This window comes from Myxine glutinosa, chromosome 8 (genome assembly GCF_964187855.1).
Source record: "Myxine glutinosa chromosome 8, kmMyxGlut1.1, whole genome shotgun sequence".
NCBI lineage: Eukaryota > Metazoa > Chordata > Myxini > Myxiniformes > Myxinidae > Myxine > Myxine glutinosa.
In genome coordinates, this window is record NC_136268.1 from 68,615,810 (window position 1) to 68,640,819 (window position 25,010).

A 25,010-nucleotide genomic window follows, 5' to 3' on the forward strand; every position below is an offset into this window, starting at 1 on the left:
AACTGCTGGCAGTGATGCCCGGATTCCTCCGCCTTCCTGCTTTTATGCAACCCTGCTTTGATACAACCCTGCTTTGATACAACCCTGCTTTCACATCCCTAGATTATGCTCATGAAATTTCATCCTGATCGGAAAAGGTTTGTACTTGTCGATTTATGACGTCATAATGGAGGTACCTATGACATCATCATTCACATAGGTTATTCTCCATGGATAATTCTTTACAATGAGCCATGACTCAATCCTTTCCACACAGTGCTTTTGGAGATATAGAGGCGCAAATTTTTTTCCAAGATGGCGCCAATACCACGTGACGTGTGATGTCATAATTAGCTTTAAAAGATTGTACATGCCAAAGCGCTCCTATGGTGAAAATTTCCTGTCCATTGGTCCACCGATTGCAGAGAAAATTATTTTTAAAGGAAATAAACCTGGAAAATCGCAATGCCAGAATCCATGGCATGGCCTTAAAAGCTTAAGCCGAGTTTATTCTTCTTCACAAAATAACAACTTCTACCTTCCAGACTGTAGAACCAATCATCTTGAAATTTTGCACACTCATTCCACTTCATGACTTCTATTTTATTATGAAGTTTCACATCAATTAATGAAGCGGTTCAAGAGATATAATTTTAAAAAGATTTTCATTCAATTATTTATCACTGCCAATCCATGTGAGTTATCTCAAATTCCAAAAGGGATTTTTAGCATGCCCACATGGGGAACATAATTGTGAAGTTTCATTTCGATGTAATCAAAAATGAGGGAGGAGATAGGTTTTAAAGGTTTATGCTTCAAAACATCATAGCTCCTAAACCATGTGACTTATGACGTCATGCTCGCTGAACATTTTATTCGACATAGGCACGCAATTCTGCATGCAAAGTTTGGGCTCGATCTGTTCAGCCGTTGTGGAGAAAAAGGGGTTTCCTTTTTCTGCCGTGAGACGAGAAAAAGGGGTTTCAGTGTTTTTCACAAACAACAATTTGGCGGCCGAACCATGTGATGTGTGACGTCGAAATTTTATGCATTCTGAATTTTTTTTTCACCAAGGTCGTGCAAAAAAAAAATTAAAAAAATGATATTCGTGGCATCAAGGGGTCTATTTGTCGAAATCTAACTTCGTAATGTTAGCACTTTTAATATCCTAAATAAACACGTTTTTTGGTCCCATGGCAGAATTCTTTTGAACTAGGGCATGCCCGTACTATATCTATATCTAAAATTATATCCCCCCCCCCCTCTATTTACATGAAATGGTTTGGTCCAAAGCGAACGGCTTGCGAGTACGGTGACAATCCCCCCCCTCTATTTACATGAAATGGTTTGGTCCATTCGCAAAGCCAAAGCGAACGGCAGTTACGAATCGCAGTTACGATGAATCGCAAAGTAGTTTTAATTAGTTTTAAAACATAGTTTAACGCCAACATAGTTTGCCAACGTGAAATAAATGAATACGCTCTCAAATGTGCCGTCCGAGGCAGAGTCTGTTCGCCACGTTCGGCACACGTGATAGCTCGCTGCTCTCTGATTGGTTGAATCGTTTTTGGACATAGCTCGGTAACTACTTGTCCGATTAATTTCAAACCTTGAAAAGGCACATCCTCGGGTCCCCAGCAATATACCTGGCAAGTTTAAAGTATATCGGACCGGTAGTTGTCGAGAAACAGCGGTCACAGACATACAAACATACAAACATACAAACAAACATACACACAGAGATTAGTGGAATTATAGATAGACTAGGGCATGCCCGTACTATATATAAGCTAGGACGTGCCCGTACGTGGGTGCCCGTTCCTTGCCAAAAAAAAAAAAAAAAAACATTTGTGTAGGGGTGTGTGTGTGTAAACATCCTAGGGCGTGCCCGTACGTGGGTGCAAAAAAACATGCGTGCAAACAACAACAACAAAAAAAAACTTTGAAACCACGTGGCAGTAACGACCACAGAACCCCCCCCCCCTCTATTTACATGAATGGTTTGGTCCATTCGCAACGACCACAGAACCCCCCCCCTCTATTTACATGAAATGGTTTGGTCCAAAGCGAACGGCTTGCGGTGTTTGGTAAAGAAATCGCCATAGCTCGGTAAGTACTTGTCCGATTAATATGAAACCTTGAAAAGGCACATCCTCGGGTCCCCAGCAATATACCTGGCAAGTTTCAAGTATATCGGACCGGTAGTTGTCGAGAAACAGCGGTCACAGACAAACATACAAACACACATACACACATACACACAGAGATTAATGGAATTATAGATAGATGAAATAATGAATTTTTTCCATTGAGCCGTTTCGGAGATATAGAGGGGCAAAGATGAAGGTGTTTTCCAAGATGGCGCCCATAGGATGTGACCTATGACGTCATCATTCGCAGTAAAACTTCTACATATCTAGCCGATCACTTGGTGAAAATTTCGTGTCAATCAGACCAACAGTTGCTGAGAACATTGATTTTAAAATTTTCAGACGTGAAAAATAGGGTGGAAGAAGGATACGGCACAACAAGAAAAAAACAAAAACTCAGAAAAACAATAGGTATTCCTCTGCCTTTTATGCAGAGGAAACCTCGTTAAAATGTGTACAAGAAACCCTGGTGGGAAGCACGCAATAGAACAACCGTTTCAGAAATAAATGTGGAGAGGAAGAGCACTTCCCAATCGGAAAATAAATCACGCTTATAAAAACTAAAATCTCAGTCTCATCTGATCTAGCCTATAATTATCGGCATAGCTTCGCTCAAGAGACAGTTAGACACACAGAAGGAGAAAAAGGGTTAGAAGATGTGGGGAGGATAAAATAAATAAGGGGCTGATTCAGGCCTGGTTGAGCCAAGTGGGGCACCCTCGCCTAGATCTGATTGAACAAACAGCCTGCAGTTTCCCAACACATGATGTGCTATGAAGTGGGTCTCTAGCTAGTGAAGACGAACTCGGTGTTTGCGTCCCTAGACTCACGACATCTGTTCCTCCTCCTACATAGGAGTTGGGAGGGGGGGGGGGGGGGGTTGGGGCAGGGGGGAGATTGAAAGAACCCTGGCAAAGCTCCGCAAGGGAGTTATGGTCCTGGCATCCTTGGAGAGTCTGTGAGAAGCAGCATACACTCCTTACTCTCTGGGTTCCCTGCTCCATACTCTGACATGAACCTCACCCAAGAGGTTGTTGGCTCTCAACTGAACTTTCTCCTCTAGAACTCAGTTCAAAACCGTCCCTAGCATGAGGTCATCAGGCATGCCTACTAGTTGCCTGGCTTGAGAACACCACCCATCGGTAAGATTTGAAAGAGAATGTGTAGACTTTGCCTCGATAGCCGTTAGTTGTGAGGCAGGTGAAAAGAAAGGAAAAGTGTTATTAATCAAATATATAAATGCTTCTTTTCAATTTCCGTGCACGGTGTAAAAATGCATACACAGCCTTGAAAAAAAATGGACGATCAAGGAACTTTCTTCACCCCTCCCCCCTCTCCCATAGGCATCTGATCAAGTAGCAAACATCTGGAAAGAGCTTGCGGCCACCGGCGTTTGTGCTACGGAAGTTCAGTATGGCCGTTGGGGCATGATGAAGGCACCAATGTGATCATGACAAGGTGAATATTTCACTCAGATAATGCCAACATCGTTCTAAGGATCGTAGCTGGAAAATTATCTGCTTCCCAATGCAGATGAAAGAATCATCACTTAAATATCAGGAAAAATTTTCAATAAGAAAATTAACCAATTATTTTTATAGCAACGAGGAAGTACACTTCGAGTTCAAAACTGTTTTTTTTGTTTGTTTGTTTTTTTGGATACAAGATCGAGGCTTGTGAAAGAGCGAACATTAATCACACAAAAGGTCAAACCGACACGTAAAACACAAAAAATAAGGGGAGCGGTAGACAAGATGGGGAGAGAGGGGGAAGGACACAAACAACATTTGAGAGCAGGGACATCGGGAGAAATGTGGGAGGGGGAGGGCTTGGGGGGAGGTGGGAGAGGTATAAAACATATGAACACTGCAAGGACTTCCAGGAAAGAAGTTGGAATTTCAAAAAAACTGTTGTTGACGTTTCCTTCGAATTTTTTATTTATTTGTCTCTTCTAAAACTCAGTTTTATTTGGAAGCCAACTCACATGAGTGAGGTCACATCACCTCAGGTTACTCTGAGTTAAAGCAAAAAAAAAAAAAACATTACCATGATTTCCACCTCAAACTCGGCTATAACTATCATCCTGGTATTTCATATGCAGAGGAAGACATCACCTGTGCATCTTCCGGTGGAAAGACGTTAAGCCAGATGACCCTTTTGCCAGCACAGGTCATTCGTGGACATGAAAAATCCCATGGTGTCTTTTGCAAATAGGAAACAAGTTATCGCCGGTGTCGCGAAATAAATCCGCCCCCGTATAAACTCTCCCCGCGGCGGATCTGTACCGGTATAAACTCGCCCCCCCGGCGGATGTTTCTCGCCCCCATCAGAATAGAATCGCCCCCCATTCTCGTTTACATTTCCATTAAATAAAACATATTCGGAATGACTTGTTCGGTTGAAAAGTGTTATTCTAGCCATATGTGTGTGAACCACATTTGTTAGGGTTGTTAGGGTTAGGGTTAGGGTTGTTAGGGTTAGGGTTAGTTACTGTTAGGTTAGTTAGTTATGGTTAGCTTAGGTTAGTTAGTTATTGTTACACTTTTTTCCAAGTTTGAATATCTGCTGAAACATGTACATATATATTATGAGGGGGCTATTTTGTCACAGGGGAGAGTCTATTTCGTGGCAGGGGGGCGAATCTTTAAGTAAAGAAGTAGATTTCTTCGATACAGCTGATAAAGGCTGATCTCTCTCTCCGGTACTTCAGTGGTGACAACAATGATGATAAAGTTTGTTAGTTAATATATAATTGATAAGTCCTTCAAAGCAGATAATTCACAAAATATCTTGTAAATAGTCTCTTCTCAAAATGTGAAATATAAAGTCAGAAGTGAATGATCAAGAAAGTTTTGCATAGGTAATGAAAAGGCAAAGCTACATCCAGTACATTGTACTTCTACCTGAAACAAGTTTTTCTTCTGATTCGATCAATGTGACATAATGTTGCATTACAAACCACAGGTCAAAGCACAAAGATCTCCTTGTGATCATGTTTATGCCTGCAGGCTTAACAGGGCGGTCTCTTCAATGGCAGGAATTCGCACATAGCTATAAAGGTAGATTTATTTATTCATGTTTGTGAGGCAGGGAACCAATGAAACAAATGTACAGCAATAAAACACAACTCCACCTACATGCTTTCCAGCTAGGCAAACGCAGTCATGACTGTGGAGGCCTCAGGTGCCAAACTAGCACAGGCGTGCATGACCAAAGGCAACAAAAACTAGAACGCCACTCAGTAGAGCGCATACTCCCGCCGTGCGTGGCCGCTGCTGAGCCCTATCTTCCAATGGCAAAAAAAATCCTTTAAAAAATTCCTGGATCCAGAATAATATGCTGAGGTTCACCAAAAACTAATCAATTCTTCCTTATCCCAAAGGCAATCATCCCACCAACTTTCATCCAAATCCGTTTAGAACTTTTCTAGATATCTTGTTCACAAACACGTGAACACACGAACACACACACGGACGGACACAATCGAATGCATTACTCCCTGGCGGGAGTATCAAGTCACAACTAGATGGTATTCATGGAATAATTACCCTGCACTTGTTGCGAGCCAACTCTTCTGTTTTTGATTAAAAAAAAATCTTTCATCCAATATGGGTGCCAGACCACGTGAGCGATGACATGATCAATTTATATTCTCTAATATAATTGTTGCATAGATAACGCTCAATACATTTCAAACTGATCAGACTAAGCGTTGTCCCTGTCATAATTGGCGTCATAATTATGGCACCAATGATGTCATCGTTAACAACACCTATTCCCCATATGGAGTTCCTTACATGAGCCATGATTCCATTTTTTCCATGCAGCAGTTTTGGAGAAATAGATGTGCAACATTTTTCGGTTTTTCCAAGATGGCACCTGTACGACATGACCTATGACGTCAAGATTATCATTGAAATATTCTACATGAGGAGGCGCTCCAATAGTGAACATTTCGTGCCCATCAGACCAACAGTTGCTGAGAAAAAAAATTCACAATGATCGGATACATGCTGTACTTGTAGAATTATGACATCATAAAGAAGGCACAGGTGACATCATCATTAACATATCTTATTACCCAAGGGCAGTGCTTGACAATGAGCCATGTTTCAATTTTTTCCATGGAGCAGTTTCGGAGATTATAGAGGTGCAACGTTTTTCGATTTTTTCCCCAAGATGGCATCTGTGCGGCACACGGCACATTGCACACGTACGCAACTGAATGTTTAACCCTGATTTTTGCTTCGCGAGCACAGGGTAACCAGCTGGAAGATAACATTTAATTTGTGGCAATAAAGGATTGCAGAGTGTATTGAGAAAACACATTTGTATTTCATGCAATGCATTAGAAAAAATCTTGACTGTACAGCAAAAGAGAATTGCAAAGCAAACACGGAAATCCCAACAGTTCGATTAAGTATCCAAGGTGTCATAATTACTATGTGAACGAAATAGTCCTACCTTTTCCCAAAGACCATGTTGTGGTTGTACACCTTGACCTCCAACTTCTCACTCTCAAAGACAGGACTGGCAAGGGGCCAACGGAAGGTCTGCAAAACACAGGAAGAGTGTCAAAGGTCTCACAAGCAATTCAAAAGACCTGGATTTCTTCCGTAAGCCTAACCGAAAATCAGACATTGGAAGACTGACTTGAACTATTGTAAAATAAACCTTATGATGATATTCAGTTAAAACATATGGGGTGTTCCCATCCAAGCACATAGCTAGCTCATGATGCTTGAATCACAGGTTCATGCACTCATATATTGTCTTTGACTTGCTCATGTGTTGGTATCCTAGGTTGAATTGTTCATTGGCTCCTCAGGGTTCATCTTTTTATAACTTGTACAGACATGGAACAAATCGACTCAATGGCTACCCCTGTATGCTCGATACATGCACTTACACTGCCTTCAGAAAGTATTCACACACATTGACATTTTTCATTTTTTCATTGTGTTATAGCTTGAATTTAAAATTGATTAAATTGAGATTTTCTGGCACTGATCTACACATAATGCACCATAATGTCAGTGGAATTTTCTTTTTCGAAATTTTTACTAAATAATTAAAAATGAAAAGCTGAAAGGTCATTTGATCATTCTTGAGATGCCTTCTTCAACTTGATTGGACAGGATTTAGAAAGAAACACACCTTTCTATATAAGATCCCACAGTTGACAGTACATGTAAGAGCAGAAACTTCAAAATTAAGTCCAATGAACAGGCCGTAGAACTCCAAGATAGAATTGTGAGGAGGCATAGACCCGTGGAAGGCTATAAAACAATTTCTAAAGTGTTGAAGGTTCCCAAGAGCACAGTGAGCTCCATCATTGGGAAATGGAAAGAATATGGAACGACCAGACTCTTCCTAGAGCTGGTCGTCCGACCAAAATGAGCACCCAGGCAAGAAGGACCTTGGTCAGTTTGGTGACCAAGAACCCAATGACCCCTCAGACAGAACTACAGAATTCCTTGGCTGAGATGGGAGAACCTGCCAGAAGGACAACAGTTTCTGCAGCACTTCACAAATCTGGGCTTTATGGCAGAGTGGCCAGATGGAAGCCACTCCTGAGAAAGACACATTATGGCATGCCTGTATTTCGTAAAAAGGCATGTGAAAGACTCAGAGGGTGAGGCAAAAGATTCTGTGGCATGATGAGACGAAAATTGAACTCTTTGGCCTGGATGCAAAGCTCAACGTCTTCTGGAAACTGAGCACAGCTCACCACCCATTTAACACCATCCCTACCGTGAAGCATGGTGGTGGCAGCATCATGCTATGGGGATGCTTTTCAGCATCAGGGACTGGGAGACCTGTAAGGATAGAGGGAATGATGAATATATCCAAATACAGGAAAATTCCTCCGTCGTGCGAAGTCCTTCCTTGGCACACCTGAGCTCCTCACTACATACAAGGCTTTCATCCGCAGCTCAATGGAATACTGTTCCCCTCTCTGGGCCGGTGCTCCTGCCTCACACCTAGCTCGACTTCACGCTGTTGAAACCAAAGCTTTCAGAATCATTGGAATCACCTGCGATGAAGCTAACTCCGAGGGCCTTTCACTCACTCACCGCAGGCAGGTTGGTGGTCTTTCTGTCTTCTACCGACTCCTCTCCGGCCTTGCTACCCCAGCTTTCTCTGTGCTCTGTCCCCCAAATATTCCTACAGGTCGCACAAGATCTGCCAGCAACCCTCTGATGGTTAAACTGCCAAAATCTCGGCTCTCGGCTCACCTTCACTCTTTTATTCCACTTTTTTCCCACCTCTGGAACAAACTCCCCCACTCCCTTCAATCCCACTCCTCCCTCCAGGTCTTTAAAACAGCTGTTCACCACCATCTCTTATCTTCCCCCCATCCAAAACCTTGAACTTTTCTACCCCGGCTAATTCACCCCAGATACACTTTTTCGAAATTCCAACTTCTTTCCTGGAAGTCCTTGCAGTGTCCATATGTTTTATACCTCTCCCACCTCCCCCCAAGCCCTCTCCCTCCCACAGTTCTCTCGATGTCCCTGCTCTCAAATGTTGTGTTTGTGTCCTTCGCCCTCTCTCCCCCCCATCTCGTCTACCGCTCCCCTTATTTTGTGTTTTATGTGTTGGTTTGTGTCGGTTTGACTTTTTGTGTGATTAATGTTAGCTCTTTCACGAGCCTCGATCTTGTATACAAAAAAAAAAAAAAAAATTCTTGAGGAGAAACTGCTTCAGAGTGCAAATGACCTAAGACTGCATCAAAGATTTATGCTCCAACCGGACAATGACCCCAAGTATACAGCCAAATCAACAATGGAATGGCTTCCGAATAAGAATGTGAAAGTCCTCGAGTGGCCCAGCCAAAGCCCAGACTTGGATCCCATTGAAAATCTGTGGAAAGACTTGATTGCTGTTCACCGACGCTCCCCATCCAACTTGACAGAGCTTGAGCAAATCTGCAGAGAAGAATGGGAGAAACTCCCCAAATGCAGATGTGCAAAGCTGACACAGACATAGCCAAGAATACTCAAAGTTGTAATCACTGCCAAAGGCGCTTCTACGACGTATTGACTCATGGGATTGAATACTTATGTAAATTAGATATTTCTGTATTTGATTTTTAATTATTTTGGAAGATATTCTACAAAAAATTCCACTTTAACATTATGGGGTATTATGTGTAAATGAGGGACAAAATATCTCAGTTTAATCTATTTTAAATTCAGGCTGTAACAACAAATTATGAAAAAGTCAAGGGGTGTGAATAATTTCTGAAGGCACTGTATATTCCCCCTTCCCTTACTTTTCCCTCCAACACCCTTTACATTCCTCCCACACTCCTCAGCAAACCCTTTTTCTCTCCACTGTAATCTTCCCATATTGTCTTCATTTAGTCCCACCCCAGTGAGTACATAATAGCTGGTCCTAATGTCCCTGTAATTAATGTAAAAGTATACCGATATCTCCTAATATCATTCTGCTGCCTATGATATACTATCATAGTGATGTACTATGATATACTAATACGTATGTGTATGTGTACGTTCCTGGATGATCGCCTTAGGTCGCTGTGGAAAAAAAAACGCTATGGCGATGTTTTACTTGTCCTTAACACAACAATGGGTTATTTAAAGGGTGAAAATTTTTTTTTTTAAATGAAACTTGTTCCGATAAAATAAAATATATAAATACTTGAATAATACTAATATATAAATATATATTAATACTTGCTTACTTTATACTTGATTAATACATGATACTTGACAGGGGCGGTGCTGGGCACTGGCCTGAACCATGAATGTTTTTTTGCTCTTCCCCGAATCTATTTTAACCCCTTGGCTACGATAGGTCACTTTAGACCGATTAGCCTATTTTTCTAAATGTCATGTTTTATTCCGGGGTTAGGAGGGATCTGAAGTTTGAGGGTCCCGGGCCCCAAATATTTTTGGAATCTCGCGACACCTCTGCTTGTGGATCTATATCATTACCGTTTGTTACTTTCTGGTAGCCTGATTGACAATCGAGTCAAACTGTGATGTCTTCCAACAGGCTTTCTCTGCAAGCTCCACTTTTTTTCGCTGTTATCTTCAAGGAGCACATGGCAGCTTATTCAGAGGGTTGGTTCAAACAAATCGAATGCGAGATCTTTTCAGCATTCGACTTTATAGTCCGTTTGCCACCCAGATATGTTCTGTACTAAACCTTGTTCTCATGAGAAGTGTATTGTTTTTTGATGGTTTCATACTCGAATTGGTCTATAGAAAAGATTTAGCTTGGTTGCCGGAGTGTCAACTTTGGGGAACTCCGATAAAATTGCCATAAATCCAAGATGGCCACCGCGGACGGAGGTGGAAAATAACTTTTCAACCAATCAACCTTCCATCACGTGTGATACATTTTTCCCGTATAATTTCGATGTGAGGATTCGATTGCTGAGGTCAATTGTGTGATTTGGGGTCAGATTCAGGGTCAAAGGTCAAGTTAAAGGTCATTTTCGGGCAAAAAATTATTAATATAATAATAATTGCATTTTCAGAACGAGGGTGGTCAAGTGTTTATTCATTAACGGCGATCACTCCCATTCATCATCAGAGCCGAATGCAAGATCAAGATGATCAGTTTCCTCATAATTTACCACATCTGCTTCTCCTTCCTCTTCCACTTCATCTTGGTGTTCGTCTCCTGTCGTGAAGGGGTTCAAGCAAGCGTCACTAGAAACACAAGCGCAGTACACAGTGCATGATATCTTTCCATGGTGACAGCTGCAACGTTCACTGCCGCACGCCTTCCCCGCCGCCTTACAGCTGCACCGCACTACATCCATGAGATCTTGGGGTCCTGGGGGCTGATCAGAGGTTGCTGGTACTGGGGTGCCATCTTTGATTTCCCACCCATACTTCGTGATGTCAAGTTCAAGTGGAGCCTGCTGGTCAGCAGATTTGGCGAGTATAGTCTGCAGGTGAGTGCGCAAGATGTGCAGGAAGAGATTTTGGTCTGTTGGTGGTAGCGACATGATCTTGAGCAGCTTTCCAACCTTCTTTGTGTACATATGGTACCTCGCCTCACTCATAGTGGTCCCCTGTTGCTGACCATATAGAGCACAGAAGAACGCCTGTCCTGCTTCCATGAGCTGTGCATGGGTGGCATCAAGCTCGCCCAAGGCTGAGTACAGGCCTGGGAAGTCGCCAGCTCTCAGGGTCTTCAGGGCCGACACTTTCCCCTTGTCGTACAGGTATGAGGTGGTATCTGAACCAGTATGCAGTGCATTCCCAGGATCTGCAGACACTTGGGGCCGAGTTGGGCACAGGTGGCGTTGATGTCCCAAACGGGTCCATCCCACCACTCCATTTGCACTGTGGCCTGGATCTTGTTTCGGTACACCCGGTGCACAAGCAGCACGAACACATCGGTGTCATCTGAGAGAATGCGGATCACTCGCGTGTCGCACTCGGCAGCCATGAGGAGGTACGAGATCATTGTTATGTCCGCTTTGTCATGAGTGAACACACCATTGCTTGGATTCTCCACAGTGACTCCTTCTCTAAAGTTGTAGGTACTTAGCACTTTCAACAGTTGCAGCTTGTTGTGCTTATTCCTCATGATGGCTTCTCGACTAGGAAGCGGTGTGTTGATGGTGAGGTTGTAGTTGATGGAGCCGAGGCCAGCACGTCGCATACATTTATGGTCCTTTGCAGCCCCTCATGGACAGCCCCTCATGTACTTATCAAAGACTAATATCTTCTTACCAGGTATAGAGGACAACCTGGTTTTGATGGACTTACCTATAACAGATGCATTACCTTTCGATGGCCAAACAATGTGGTAAAGAAGCTGTTTCATGTCAACGATGGTGATCTCGGGTAGCCTTGGTTGTCTTGTCTTCACACACAGTTTGCGAGCCAGAGGTGCTTTGCTACCTTTCCTCAAGAAGCCATACTCGTCGATGAGTGAGGGCGGTATGAGACACAACTCGTACTGGAAAATGGGTGCTAGCTTCATGTGCCGCTGTTGTCCAATGGTCAACAGCCTGAGGAAGATAGTTTCTAAATCGAAGATCATTTTGTCTCCAATTCTCACACCTTTCTGAATGTGTTCCATGGTCTTGATGGGGCTAGAAATGGTTCCATGGAATCCTGATGGGAGGGATGTCCGGAAATCTGCAGCGATTTTTTCGCCTATGTCGACTGATTCAGCGACATTCACCTCAGCATCAGGGGAACATAATTTACCATTGACGATGTTGTAGAGGTGTGGTGACCCATTCTCCAATGGATGAGACAGTTTGGACAGTTCAAGCGAGATTCGACGTCGGTCATCTGCATCCATCTCTCTCCTTTTTTCCCCTCCTCCTTGTGACGTGGTCCTCTGCATGTGTAACTTGCTTCAGCTTGATCTTTGTGTTCAAGGACGGTGGGATCAGGGTAGATGTGCTCCATGGTGTCAGAGATGTAGGCAGTGATGGGAAAATATAATCAATCCACTCTGTAACCCTTTCTGAAGATCCATTGAGACCACCCTTTCCTATTTGAATGGCAGTTTGCTCACCAAACTGATCAGAGCTCACGCCATTCCAGTAACCCTCTTGGTGACGACATACAAATGAATTTTATCCCAAATCACAAAACTGCCTCCAGATATCGATTCCTGAGGTCAAAAATATATGGAAAACACATATCATATGCGATTGGAAGTTAGTTGGTTAAAAAGTCATAATCCACCACCATCCGAAGCGGCCATTTCGGATTTATGCTAATTACGGGATTTCCCCAAGGTTACGGATCTGGCAACCAAGCTAAATTTTCTCTATAGATCCATATTAATAAGAAACCATCAAAAAACAATACACTTCTCACAACAACAAGGTCATCAATCTGGCAACTAGACTATTATGACATCATCACCCTAAGGATCAAGCGTTATGAATCATATCGGCTTGAGCAATATGTCAGTTGTCGCAATTGTTACCTCTGCCACCGAGGTGGACTGGGGTTGTATTTTCACCCCTGTCTGTTTGGTTGTTTGTGAACACGATATCTCAAAAAGTTGTGGACGGATGCTGAAAAAAAAACTTGGTGGACATGTGTGTGTGTGACAAGGACAAATTGCTTCGATTTTGGTGAAGATCCAGATGTGGATCCAGATAAGAGAATTTTTTATTTATTCTTCACCATCGAGCGATAGGGCTAAAACAAATATATAGCATGATATCTTAAAAAGTTGCGGACAGATTCGGACGAAACTTGGTGGATAGGTTGTGTGTGTCACAAGAACAAACTGTTTTGATTTTGGTGAAGATCCAGATGCGGAACCGGATAAGATAATTTTTAATTGATTCTTCACCATCGAGTGATTGGGCTAAAATCGCTATCTCAAATCGATAAAATCTATATCTAAATCGAAAAGCACGATATCTCAAATAGTTATGGACAGATTCGGACGAAATTTTGTGGACACGTTGGGTGTGCTACAACGAAGAATTGATTCAATTTTGGTGAAGATCCAGAACAGAAAATTATTTAATTTTTCAAGTGATTCTTCACCATTGAGTGATATTTCAAAAAGTTGTCGACCGATTATGACAAAACTTGGTCGATGAGTTGGGTAGGCGACAAGAACAAGCCAATTCGATTTTGGTTCACGTCCGAATCCAGATCCGGCCTATCAGTGGGATACAAAACAAACTGTTCAGCCTGGTGGAGGTATGCGCTCTACTGAGTGCCGTTCTTGCATGTTTCCATCTGAAATAATGAAATATAACATGAAGGAAAGGTGAGGATGAAGGGAAAGCATCTGGAAGAGTATAAAGTTTAATGAAAACCCTACAAATGATTTGCCATAAGACCCATAAATCGAATTAGGGTACTATTAGCTAAAATAAAAAACATTTTGTCACACGAGTTTACGACTGTGTTTGCAAGTGTACTTTGAAATCATTATGACAGCTATAAGTGCCTCCCCATGAACCAACACCCTTAAACCTCTCCCCCCCCCCCCCCCGACAAACAGCCCGCCCTGCATTCCAGCCAAGGTGCAAGATTGTGCAATGCACACAGAACTATAAATCCGCTTTGATCATCCATTATCATATCTTGTCCTAAGTTTCCCAACAGGAGTTATCTTGCCTTAACTTACTCTACATCTGTTTTTCTTGCATTAAGATTTGTCCTGGAGGATAAAACAACAAGACGTCAAGCGGAGCACGATACTTGCAAAATCCGCCCCCCAACCCCAAGAAAAAAAAATTCCATTGATACAGCAAATTGTCCATTTCATCAAGATTAAAAATTACAATCTTCATCAAAGTTCAGGTCAACAGGAAGAAAAGTGACGATTTTTTACATGAAAAATTATGATTTTGTAAGGTTGACCTTTGATCTTTTGACCTCAAAAATATTTAGTTTCCCTATTTAGTGACTCAATGTGCAAATGCTGTTCAATTTTCAAGTCAATCGGATGAAAATTGAGGATTTTAAAAACTTGGCCTATGTTGACCTTTTGGCCTATGTTGACCTCAAAAATAGTTGGTGGTTGAATTCAGTGACCATATATGTAAATCCTCTTAGAATTTCAAGTCAAATGAAAATTGGTGATTTTAGAAATTTGGCCTATGTTGAACTTTTGGCCTATGTTCACCTAAAATATAATTTGTGATTGAATTCAGTGACCAGATATGCAAGTCATCTTCAAATTTCAAATCAATTGCATGAAAATTGAGGATTTTAGAAATTTGGCCTATGTTGACCTTTTGGCCTATGTTGACCTTTTGGCATATGTTGACCTTTTGGCATATGTTGACCTCAAAAATACTTGGTGGTTGAATTCAGTGACCAGATATGCAAGTTCTCTTCAAATTTCAAGTCAATCGGATGAAAATTGAGGATTTTAGAAATTTGGCCTATGTTGACCTTTTGGCCTATGTTGACCTCAAATATACTTGGTGGTTGAATTCAGTGACCAGATATGCAAGTCCTCTTCAAATTTCAAGTCAATCGGATGAAAATTGAGGATTTTAGAAATTTGGCAAAGTTGGTGACCTTTGGCCAATGTTGACCTTTTGACCTTTTGACCCCAAAAACAATAGGCTTCACAATTGGGACGACCTATACAACTTGGTGAAGTTTCGTGATGATCAGTTTCAAATTGTGACCTGTAGGACGGTGACAAACAAACAGACAAACAGATGAAAAATCGGTCAGAGACCGAGGACTTGCCGGAATGTACTTTTTTATCGGCCATTTTGGACAAATATGGCGGCCAAACCACGTGACCGATGACGTCATCATTATTTGTTTTCTAAACTAATTTATTCTTTGATGATGCTCAAGAAATTTCATCTTGATTGGATGAAGTTTTGTACTTGTCGAATTATGACGTCATAATGGAGGCACCTGTGACATCATTAACATATTTTATTCCGCATGGAGAGTTCTTTACAATGAGCCATGTCTCAATTTTTTCTATTCAGCACTTTCGGAGATATAGAGGTGCTAAGTTTTTCGGTTTTGCCAAGATGGCGGCCGAACCACGTGACCGATGACATCATCATTTTTTTTTCTCCACCAGTTTATGCCGACATGGCGCTCAAGAAATTGCATCTTGATCGGATGAAGTTTTGTACTTGTCGAATTATGATGTCATAATGGAGGCACCAATGACATCATCTTTCACTTATTTTATTCCCCATGGAGAGTTCTTTACAATGAGCCATGTCTCAATTTTTTCTATTCAGCACTTTCGGAGATATAAAGGTGCAAAATTTTTCGGTTTTTCCAAGATGGCGGCGAACCACGTGACCGATGACATCATGTTTTTTTTCTCCACCAGTTTATGCCGTCATGTCGCTCAATAAATTGCATCTTGATTGGATGAAGTTTTGTAGTTGTCGAATTATCGAATTATGACGTCATAATGGAGGCCTTGGGCCGAGAGAGTTAAAAATTGGGCACAGTCTATTCCAGGGCAAGACAAATATGTGTGTAAAGTATGGCGATTCTATGTGTAAAGGTGTAGACGTAGTGCTGCGCACAGACAGACAAACAAACCAACCGATCAACATACTTGCCGGATCAACATACATCCGGCAAGTAACAAACAGACAGAACCACAAACGCAACCGACCAATATACTTGAAAAATCTTCGATTTTGCAAGTAATAAATAATTGTTTTATCGCATCAACACTTTCCAAGGAAAAGTCACACCTTATGCAACACAAACGCCGTTTCAAAAACAACACAAATGTCAGTTTTCTAATTATTGCATCCAAATAATTTGAGGCGTAAGTGGAAACACATGCTATTCTTAGTCAACCAAATTAAAGATCTCTGCAATGTGCAGATAATTAATTACAAAAACTGAAAAACATAAACATCTATTGATGGCTATTTTATACATCTAGTACCTTGTATGCAGCCAATCGACCTTCTGCAAAAGCTGATAGAGGTGATTTTGTTATTCTGATTGTATTGAGGTAAAATAATAACATCATATGCTGGTAGTGAGGAGGTACACCAATGACATCGTATGCTGGTTGTAAGGAGTGGAGGTACAGTAATGACACCCTATGCTGGTGGTAAGGAGTGGAGGTACAGTAATGACAGCATATGCTGGTTGTAAGGAGTGGAGGTACAGTAATGACATCCTATGCTGGTGGTAAGGAGTGGAGGTACAGTAATGACATCATATGCTGGTTGTAAGGAGTGGAGGTACAGTAATGACACCCTATGCTGGTGGTAAGGAGTGGAGGTACAGTAATGACATCATATGCTGGTTGTAAGGAGTGGAGGTACAGTAATGACACCCTATGCTGGTAGTAAGGAGTGGAGGTACAGTAATGACATAATATGCTGGTTGTAAGGAGTGGAGGTACAGTAATGACACCCTATGCTGGTAGTAAGGAGTGGAGGTACAGTAATGACATCCTATGCTGGTAGTAAGGAGTGGAGGTACAGTAATGACATCCTATGCTGGTAGTAAGGAGTGGAGGTACAGTAATGACATCCTATGCTGGTAGTAAGGAGTGGAGGTACAGTAATGACATCCTATACTGGTTGTAAGGAGTGGAGTTACAGTAATGACACCCTATGCTGGTAGTAAGGAGTGGAGGTACAGTAATGACATCATATGCTGGTTGTAAGGAGTGGAGGTACAGTAATGACACCCTATGCTGGTAGTAAGGAGTGGAGGTACAGTAATGACATCCTATGCTGGTAGTAAGGAGTGGAGGTACAGTAATGACATCCTATGCTGGTAGTAAGGAGTGGAGGTACAGTAATGACATCCTATGCTGGTAGTAAGGAGTGGAGGTACAGTAATGACATCCTATGCTGGTAGTAAGGAGTGGAGGTACAGTAATGACATCCTATGCTGGTAGTAAGGAGTGGAGGTACAGTAATGACATCCTATGCTGGTAGTAAGGAGTGGAGGTACAGTAATGACACCCTATGCTGGTGGTAAGGAGTGGAGGTACAGTAATGACACCCTATGCTGGTGGTAAGGAGTGGAGGTACAGTAATGACACCCTATGCTGGTAGTAAGGAGTGGAGGTACAGTAATGACACCCTATGCTGGTAGTAAGGAGTGGAGGTACAGTAATGACACCCTATGCTGGTGGTAAGGAGTGGAGGTACAGTAATGACATCCTATGCTGGTAGTAAGGAGTGGAGGTACAGTAATGACATCCTATGCTGGTAGTAAGGAGTGGAGGTACAGTAATGACACCCTGTGCTGGTAGTAAGGAGTGGAGGTACAGTAATGACACCCTATGCTGGTGGTAAGGAGTGGAGGTACAGTAATGACATCCTATGCTGGTAGTAAGGAGTGGAGGTACAGTAATGACATCCTATGCTGGTAGTAAGGAGTGGAGGTACAGTAATGACATCCTATGCTGGTAGTAAGGAGTGGAGGTACAGTAATGACACCCTATGCTGGTAGTAAGGAGTGGAGGTACAGTAGTGACATCCTATGCTGGTAGTAAGGAGTGGAGGTACAGTAATGACATCATATGCTGTAATTGTGATATGCTCACCATCCACCTTTGCATTTGATTTACTTATAGTTTACAACTGAATAGTTAATTTAAATTTCATCGACTCAACCTTCGCCAGATTTACTATATTCTTCAAAACAAGGGTCTATGGCTCTATGCTAATGGAGAACCTAAATAACAACGGGTAGCAGCTTTATAAACTACCATGTGTATGGGATGTATGGGAGAAGGGTAAGGAAAGAAACAATGAGGAGTAACACAGAAACGAGTAACAATCGCCCGGAGAGGAACAGTGTGGGAAAGAATGGGCTCGTGTAGATGAGATCATGGATGCACACAGGGCATGGAGTGCATGACGTAGTTATGGGGGCAGCATATTTGAAGGACTGAAGAGAGAAGGAAAAGACAATGGATAAAGGGAGACGATCCCCTTATGGGGAGAATAAAGAGATTAATGAATGCAGGTGGGCAAACCGCCGAGTCTTTCAGAGGATGAGCAGGTGAGGGTTTCTGGAGGAATGTGTGAGCCCTGGGGCCTGGGGTTGCTTCGGGAATGTAGTGGTAAGAGGGCAGGAAGTGCAAGGCCACTTGTTTCACATTTCTGTAAGTATTTATAAACTGCTTATTTTGTTTTAGATATTCACATCAGTATCTATGACCATTTCTGGGTCATACTTGAGGACACGAATATAATTATTATGTATTTTTGTAGTAATTTGTTCATTATAGGCTGCCATGTTCATTATAGGCTCTCCTGTACTCCATGTATACAAATGACTGCATCTGCCATCAGGACTCTGTCAGGATGTTCAAGTTCGCAGATGACACGACAGTTGTGGGCCTCATCTCCTCTGGTGATGAATCAGCCGACCGTGCCGAAATCTCCCTCAAGGTCAACTGGTGTCACAACAACAATCTACAGCTGTCCATCACAAAAACCAAAGAGATGGTTGTGGACTTCAGGAGGGATGGGATGGAGCTTTCGCCTCTGGTCATCAACGGCCAGGTGGCGGAGCAGGTGTGTAACTTTAAGTTTCTCGGCACCACCATCTCCTCCTCTCTGAAGTGGGAGGATAACACCATCTCTATCATAAAGAGGGCCCACCAGAGACTATTCTTTCTGAGGCAACTCAGGAAGTTTAGGGTGTCAAGGGAGGGCATTAAACGGGGCAAGGGGCTCCAGTTTTATTGCGCTGTCATTGAATCCACACTTACCTTCTCAATAACGGTTTTGTTCAGCAGCATCACGGCCCAGGAAAAAAAGGAGCTGGACAAAGTCATACAGTACGTACAGCCTCCAAAATCATTGGAACCGACCTGCCCTCCATCTCCTATATCCACGAGTCCCGAATGCAGAGGGTTCGCCTGAATATCCTTAGGGACGCTTCTCATCCCTGTTCGAACTCCTACCCTCAGGGAAAAGACTCAGAGCCCTCAAGGTCAGAAGCTCTAGGTTCAGGAACCGTTCAGGAACTGCTACTGCCATCCGCATTCTGAATGCACAGTACCACTCCTATAACTATTAACTACTCATGAGCCTATAATGCACAGTACCACTCCTATAACTATTAACTACTCATGAGCCTATAATGCACAGTACCACTCCTATAACTATTAACTACTCATGAGCCTATAATGCACAGTACCACTCCTATAACTATTAACTACTCATGAGCCTATAATGCACAGTACCACTCCTATAACTATTAACTACTCATGACCTTATAATTGCAAGGTACCACTCCTATAACTATTAACTACTCATGAGCTTATAATGCACTTGGCACTTCAGCTACAGGCCATTTTCAATGCTCTAATACACACCTTATGATGTATACTATGACCACTGAATGTTTGGAGGTTTACCATGCCCCATTAATGTATGTTTTTTTTTGTCTTTAAAAGCATACTTCCTCAAATTCCTAACAACTGTCAAGTTGATGTGGTAATAAAGTATTGAAAGATGGCTAGGCCCAAGACACACACTCCTCACAGGTCACTAGCCTAAGGTTTGAATCCCAACCCGTGTGCCGTCCCTTGGATGGACGTCAAACTGGGGATCCAACATGCCCTCAGGGAAATTAAGTTCTTCTGACCACATCTTGGTGTCAAGCATTAACAAATTGCTCTTACATGAGCCCATGTTCTTACATCTCACGAGTTGCCGCCATCTCTTAGAAAACGACATATATTATTTACTTTCATTTATTCATCCAATGCGCATGCAAGGCTTTGGGGAACAGGAGCATTATCCATCGCCTTAAAGGATGGCATGGGGTTCGTATTTATTCATTTATTTATTTCTTATGTTTACATATCTCACACATATCTACCTCTACCTCTTTATGGAAGTATGTTTACATATCTACCTCTTTCTTTGCAGCCTTCCTGGCTGCCTTATAACTTTCAGAAACAGCAGAGCATGAAAGTTATAAGGCAGCCAGGAAGGCTGCAAAGAAAGAGGTAGCAAAGGCGCAGGAGGCATGTAGGAAAATGTTCGGAGAACGCTTGGATTCGGAAGAGGGTCAGAAAGCAGTATTCAGGATTGCAAAGCACATAGCGAAAGAGAGGTGTGATGTGATGGGGGTGAGTTGCTTGAAGGATGAAGTGGGACAAATCGTTGTCGACCCAGATGGAATTAAAGGAAGATGGAAAAGATATATGGAAATGCTGTTGAATACAGAGAATGAATGGGATGGCAACATAGAGAGTAACCCAGTTTTAGGACCGGCAGAGAAGATAACTGAGAAGGAAGTTGAGGAAGCGATAAAAGCAATGAAGAGTGGAAAAGCGGGAGGGCCGACGGGAGTTGTGGGAGATATGTTGACGGCAGCAGGAAGTTGGGGTGTGAAGAGAATGACAGAGATCTGTAATCTGGTGGTGAAAGAAGGCCGCATTCCAGTGAATTGGGAACCGAGTACCCTCGTCCCTCTATACAAGGGGAAAGGTGACCCTCTGGAGTGTGGCTCGTACCGAGCGATAAAGTTATTGGAGCATGGAATGAAGGTATTGGAAAGGGTGTTGGAGAGGAGGATAAGGAAGAAAGTGAAGATCGACGAAATGCAGTTTGGATTTATGCCAGGAAGAGGAACGACAGATGCGCTTTTCATTGTGAGGCAGTTGCAGGAGAAGTACATGGATAAGAGGAAGAAGTTGTTTTTGGGGTTTGTTGATCTGGAGAAAGCATTCGATAGGGTTCCACGCAAAGTATTGGCATGGGCATTGAGGAAGTTAGGAGTGGAGGAATGGTTGATCAGAGTAGTGATGGCAATGTAAAAAAGAGCACGCACAGCTGTAAGGACGAAGGACGGGAACAGTGGTGAGTTTGAGGTGAAGGTGGGAGTGCATCAGGGGTCGGTACTAAGTCCACTACTATTTGTAGCTGTGATGGAGGTGCTGGCTCAGACCGTAAAGGAGGGTTTACCATGGGAGTTGTTGTATGCAGATGATCTGGTGTTGATTGCGGAAAGTATGGATGGACTGAAGGAAAAGATGAACAAGCGGAAGGAATGTATGGAGACAAAAGGTCTGAAGGTGAATATCGGAAAGACAAAGGCGATGGCAAGTGGTAAAGCATGTGGTGAGGTGGAAAGAACTGGGAAGTGGCCGTGTGCTGTGTGCAGGAAGGGTGTCGGAGTGAACTCCATTCAATGTACAATGTGTGCTGAGTGGGTTCATAAAAAATGTAGTGGTCTGAGAGGGTCATTAACCAGTGTGGCAGCTACATTCAAATGTAAGGTGTGCACAGAGGGAGCTGCAGATGGAGGAAATGTTGAGTTGGATCTTGGAGACGGCGTGAAGCTGGAAGGTGTGAAAACATTTTGCTACCTCGGAGACATGCTGAATGGAGAAGGTGGATCAGACTCGGCAACGGTTGCTCGAGTGAGATGTGCATGGAAGAAGTTTCGGGAACTGAGTGGCGTGCTGTTGAGGAGGAGAGTGTCGCTGAAGCTGAAGGGAAAGGTGTATGCTGCATTTGTGAGAAGTGTTATGATTTATGGGAGCGAGACATGGGTAATGAACGTAGAGCAGCAACGAAGGCTGGAAAGGGTGGAAATGCGAATGGTTCGATGGATGTGCGGAGTATCGTTGAGAGAGAGGAAAACAAATGATGAATTGCGAAAGATGATGGGAATATTGCCTGTGATTGATGCTGTGAAGAGGAACAGGTTGAGATGGTTTGGTCATGTATTGAGGAAGGATGAAAGTGACTGGTTGAGAAGAGTGTTGGAAGTTAATGTAGAAGGAAGTAGAGGACGGGGAAGACCGAGAAAGACTTGGCTAAAGATGGTGGAAGAAGAAATGCGGGCAAGGGGGTTAAACAAGGAGAGATGCAGAAAATAGGGCAAAATGGAGAAGATTGTCATGGGGACCGCAAGGCTAACCCCCGCTCTAGCAGGGAACATGGCCTTAAAATGCATGTTGTTGTTGTTGTTTACATATCTCACACACACACACACACACACATTCCTACCTACACACACACACAAACACATTCCTTACCTACACACACGCACACTCCTACCTACACACACACAAACACATTCCTTACCTACACACACGCACACTCCTACCTACACACACACACACACACACATTCCTACCTACACACACACACCTACCTACCTACACACACACACACACACACACACACACACACACACACACACACACACACACACACACACACACACACACACACACACACACACACACACACACACACACACACACACACACACAACACATTCCTACCTACACACACACAACACATTCCTACCTACACACACACACACACACACACAACACATTCCTACCTACACACACACACACACACACACACACAACACATTCCTACCTACACACACACACACACACAACACATTCCTACCTACACACACACACACACACAACACATTCCTACCTACACACACACACACACAACACATTCCTACCTACACACACACACAACACATTCCTACCTACACACACACACACACACACACACACACACACACACACACACACACACACACACACACACACACACACACACACACACACACACACACACACACACACACACATACTTTGTGGCCTGAGAGGGTTCCGTTCCACCTTCTGATACCCGCATATGAAGATAACAGCAAATGAATGAAACCAGCACAATGGTTAAATAAAAATTCCGCCATGGTACTGATGCAAGGTTATTTATGGCATAAAGCGACAACTCACCACCACACATGGCACGATCATCAGCAGCATGGAATATGTATGGTATTACAACTCAACGTGGTGGCTAATGAGATGCTAACAACAACAAGTAAAGAAAAAAATACCAGAAACGTTCCCGGTTACAACCTTATGGATTCATTTGAGGTTGCTTTCCTTAAATCTTTTTTAATCCAATGGGAAATTAATGTCCGACTTAAAACAACAACTTGGACAATAACTCAGGTAAATCTCAGGGAAGGACAACATCTGCATCGACTAGTACTACATCTGCATGGTATTCAGGTTTAATGTACTACATCAGTTCTACATCTGCACGAGCCACTGTTGGCCTGAACATCATCACACTACTACAGCAACTCAGACAAAGATGGCATTCAGGTTATAAATTTGTCTTTTGGTAATAACAATCAACATTGGCTCTTCTGCTACATTCTCAGTCAAGATTCAGCAGCATTATGACTGAAGCATGACTATGAAAAACGCACATAAGGTGACGCGATGCCATATTGAAATAATAATTAAATAAGTTCTTTATTCTTTACTTCTTCTGGCTCATTCTGATACAGCCGCAACATCCCAAACATATCCAGTTTTGGGTCATCTCTTATCACCTGCTGAAGAAAGGAGTCTCATGGAACTAGGGTACTACACCACAAGCAGCTTTCCAGAAGACAAAGGACCTGCTCCAAGCATCAAACGTACTAGTTCACTATGATCCTGACAAGGACATCGTACTGACGTGTGGTGCTAGTCAGTACGGTGTGGGAGCAGTGCTGTCTCATGTTATGCCTGATGGTTCAGAGAAACCAGTGGCATTTGCCTCCAGGACATTACCTATCTCCTGCAGAAAATAATTACAGTCAGTTGGACAAGGAAGGTTTAGGAATCATCTTTGGAGTCAAAAAGTTCCACCAATACCTATTTGGACGACACTTTGTCTATACTGATCACAAACCACTGACAAGCCTGTTTGGTCCAACCAAGGCAACATCCGACACGCTACCACCCAGGATTATATGATGGTCGTTGCTACTCGCTGCTTAAGACTCCGCATTCAGTATAAACCCGGATATGCCATGAGCCGTCTACCATTGCCCAATTTGGTTGCCAACCCACCGTTACCTGGCAGTGTGATCGCCTTGATGGATCATCTGGAGGACTGTCCCATCGATACCAACCATATTTGCACCTACACAAGACGTGATCTAGTCCTTTCGAGAGTTCTCCAAGCCATACAGCTTGGATGGCAATTGCTACCTGATGGGGACCCTGCCTATGTTCCTTATGTGGCATGTAAAAATGAACTTAGCATGGACAGCAGTTGCATATTGTGGGGATGCTGCATAGTGATTCCGCAACATCTGCGTTCCAGGGTAATGGAGGAACTTCATGAGTGTCATCCCGGAGTAGTCAAGATGAAGTCACTGGCTTGGAATTATGTATTGTGGCCAAATCTAGACACCGATATTGAACAGCGTTCAACATTGCTATCCCTGCCAAAGCACCAGGAATGCACCAGCGAAGGCACCACTGCATCCCTGGGAATGGCCCACCGAACCGTGGCAGAGTTAATCTACACTATGCAGGACCAGTAAACGGTCACATGCTACAAATCATCACTGATGCCCACTCAAAGTGGATTGACACTTACACAACACATGGTACTACATCAGCGGGAACAAT

The 25,010-nt window shown here is 42.9% G+C and overlaps 1 protein-coding gene across 4 annotated transcripts in view; it reads right to left on the reverse strand.

Annotated features, from left to right (window-relative positions):
• Positions 1-25,010, reverse strand: part of LOC137432571 (otoferlin) — a 258,417-nt gene that overhangs the window by 180,462 nt on the left and 52,945 nt on the right. For 2 of the 4 annotated variants that reach the window (XM_068124612.2, XM_068124611.2), the window contains exons 1-2: positions 19,308-19,530; positions 6,594-6,682 (exon numbers count right to left, since the gene is read on the reverse strand). In XM_068124612.2, the coding sequence (XP_067980713.2) occupies positions 6,594-6,682; positions 19,308-19,484 (266 nt within the window). In that variant the 5' untranslated portion in view covers positions 19,485-19,530. Of the gene's footprint in view, positions 1-6,593; positions 6,683-19,307; positions 19,531-25,010 lie in introns of those variants that run through there. The other 2 variants (XM_078783368.1, XM_068124613.2) reach the window with 1 other exon arrangement.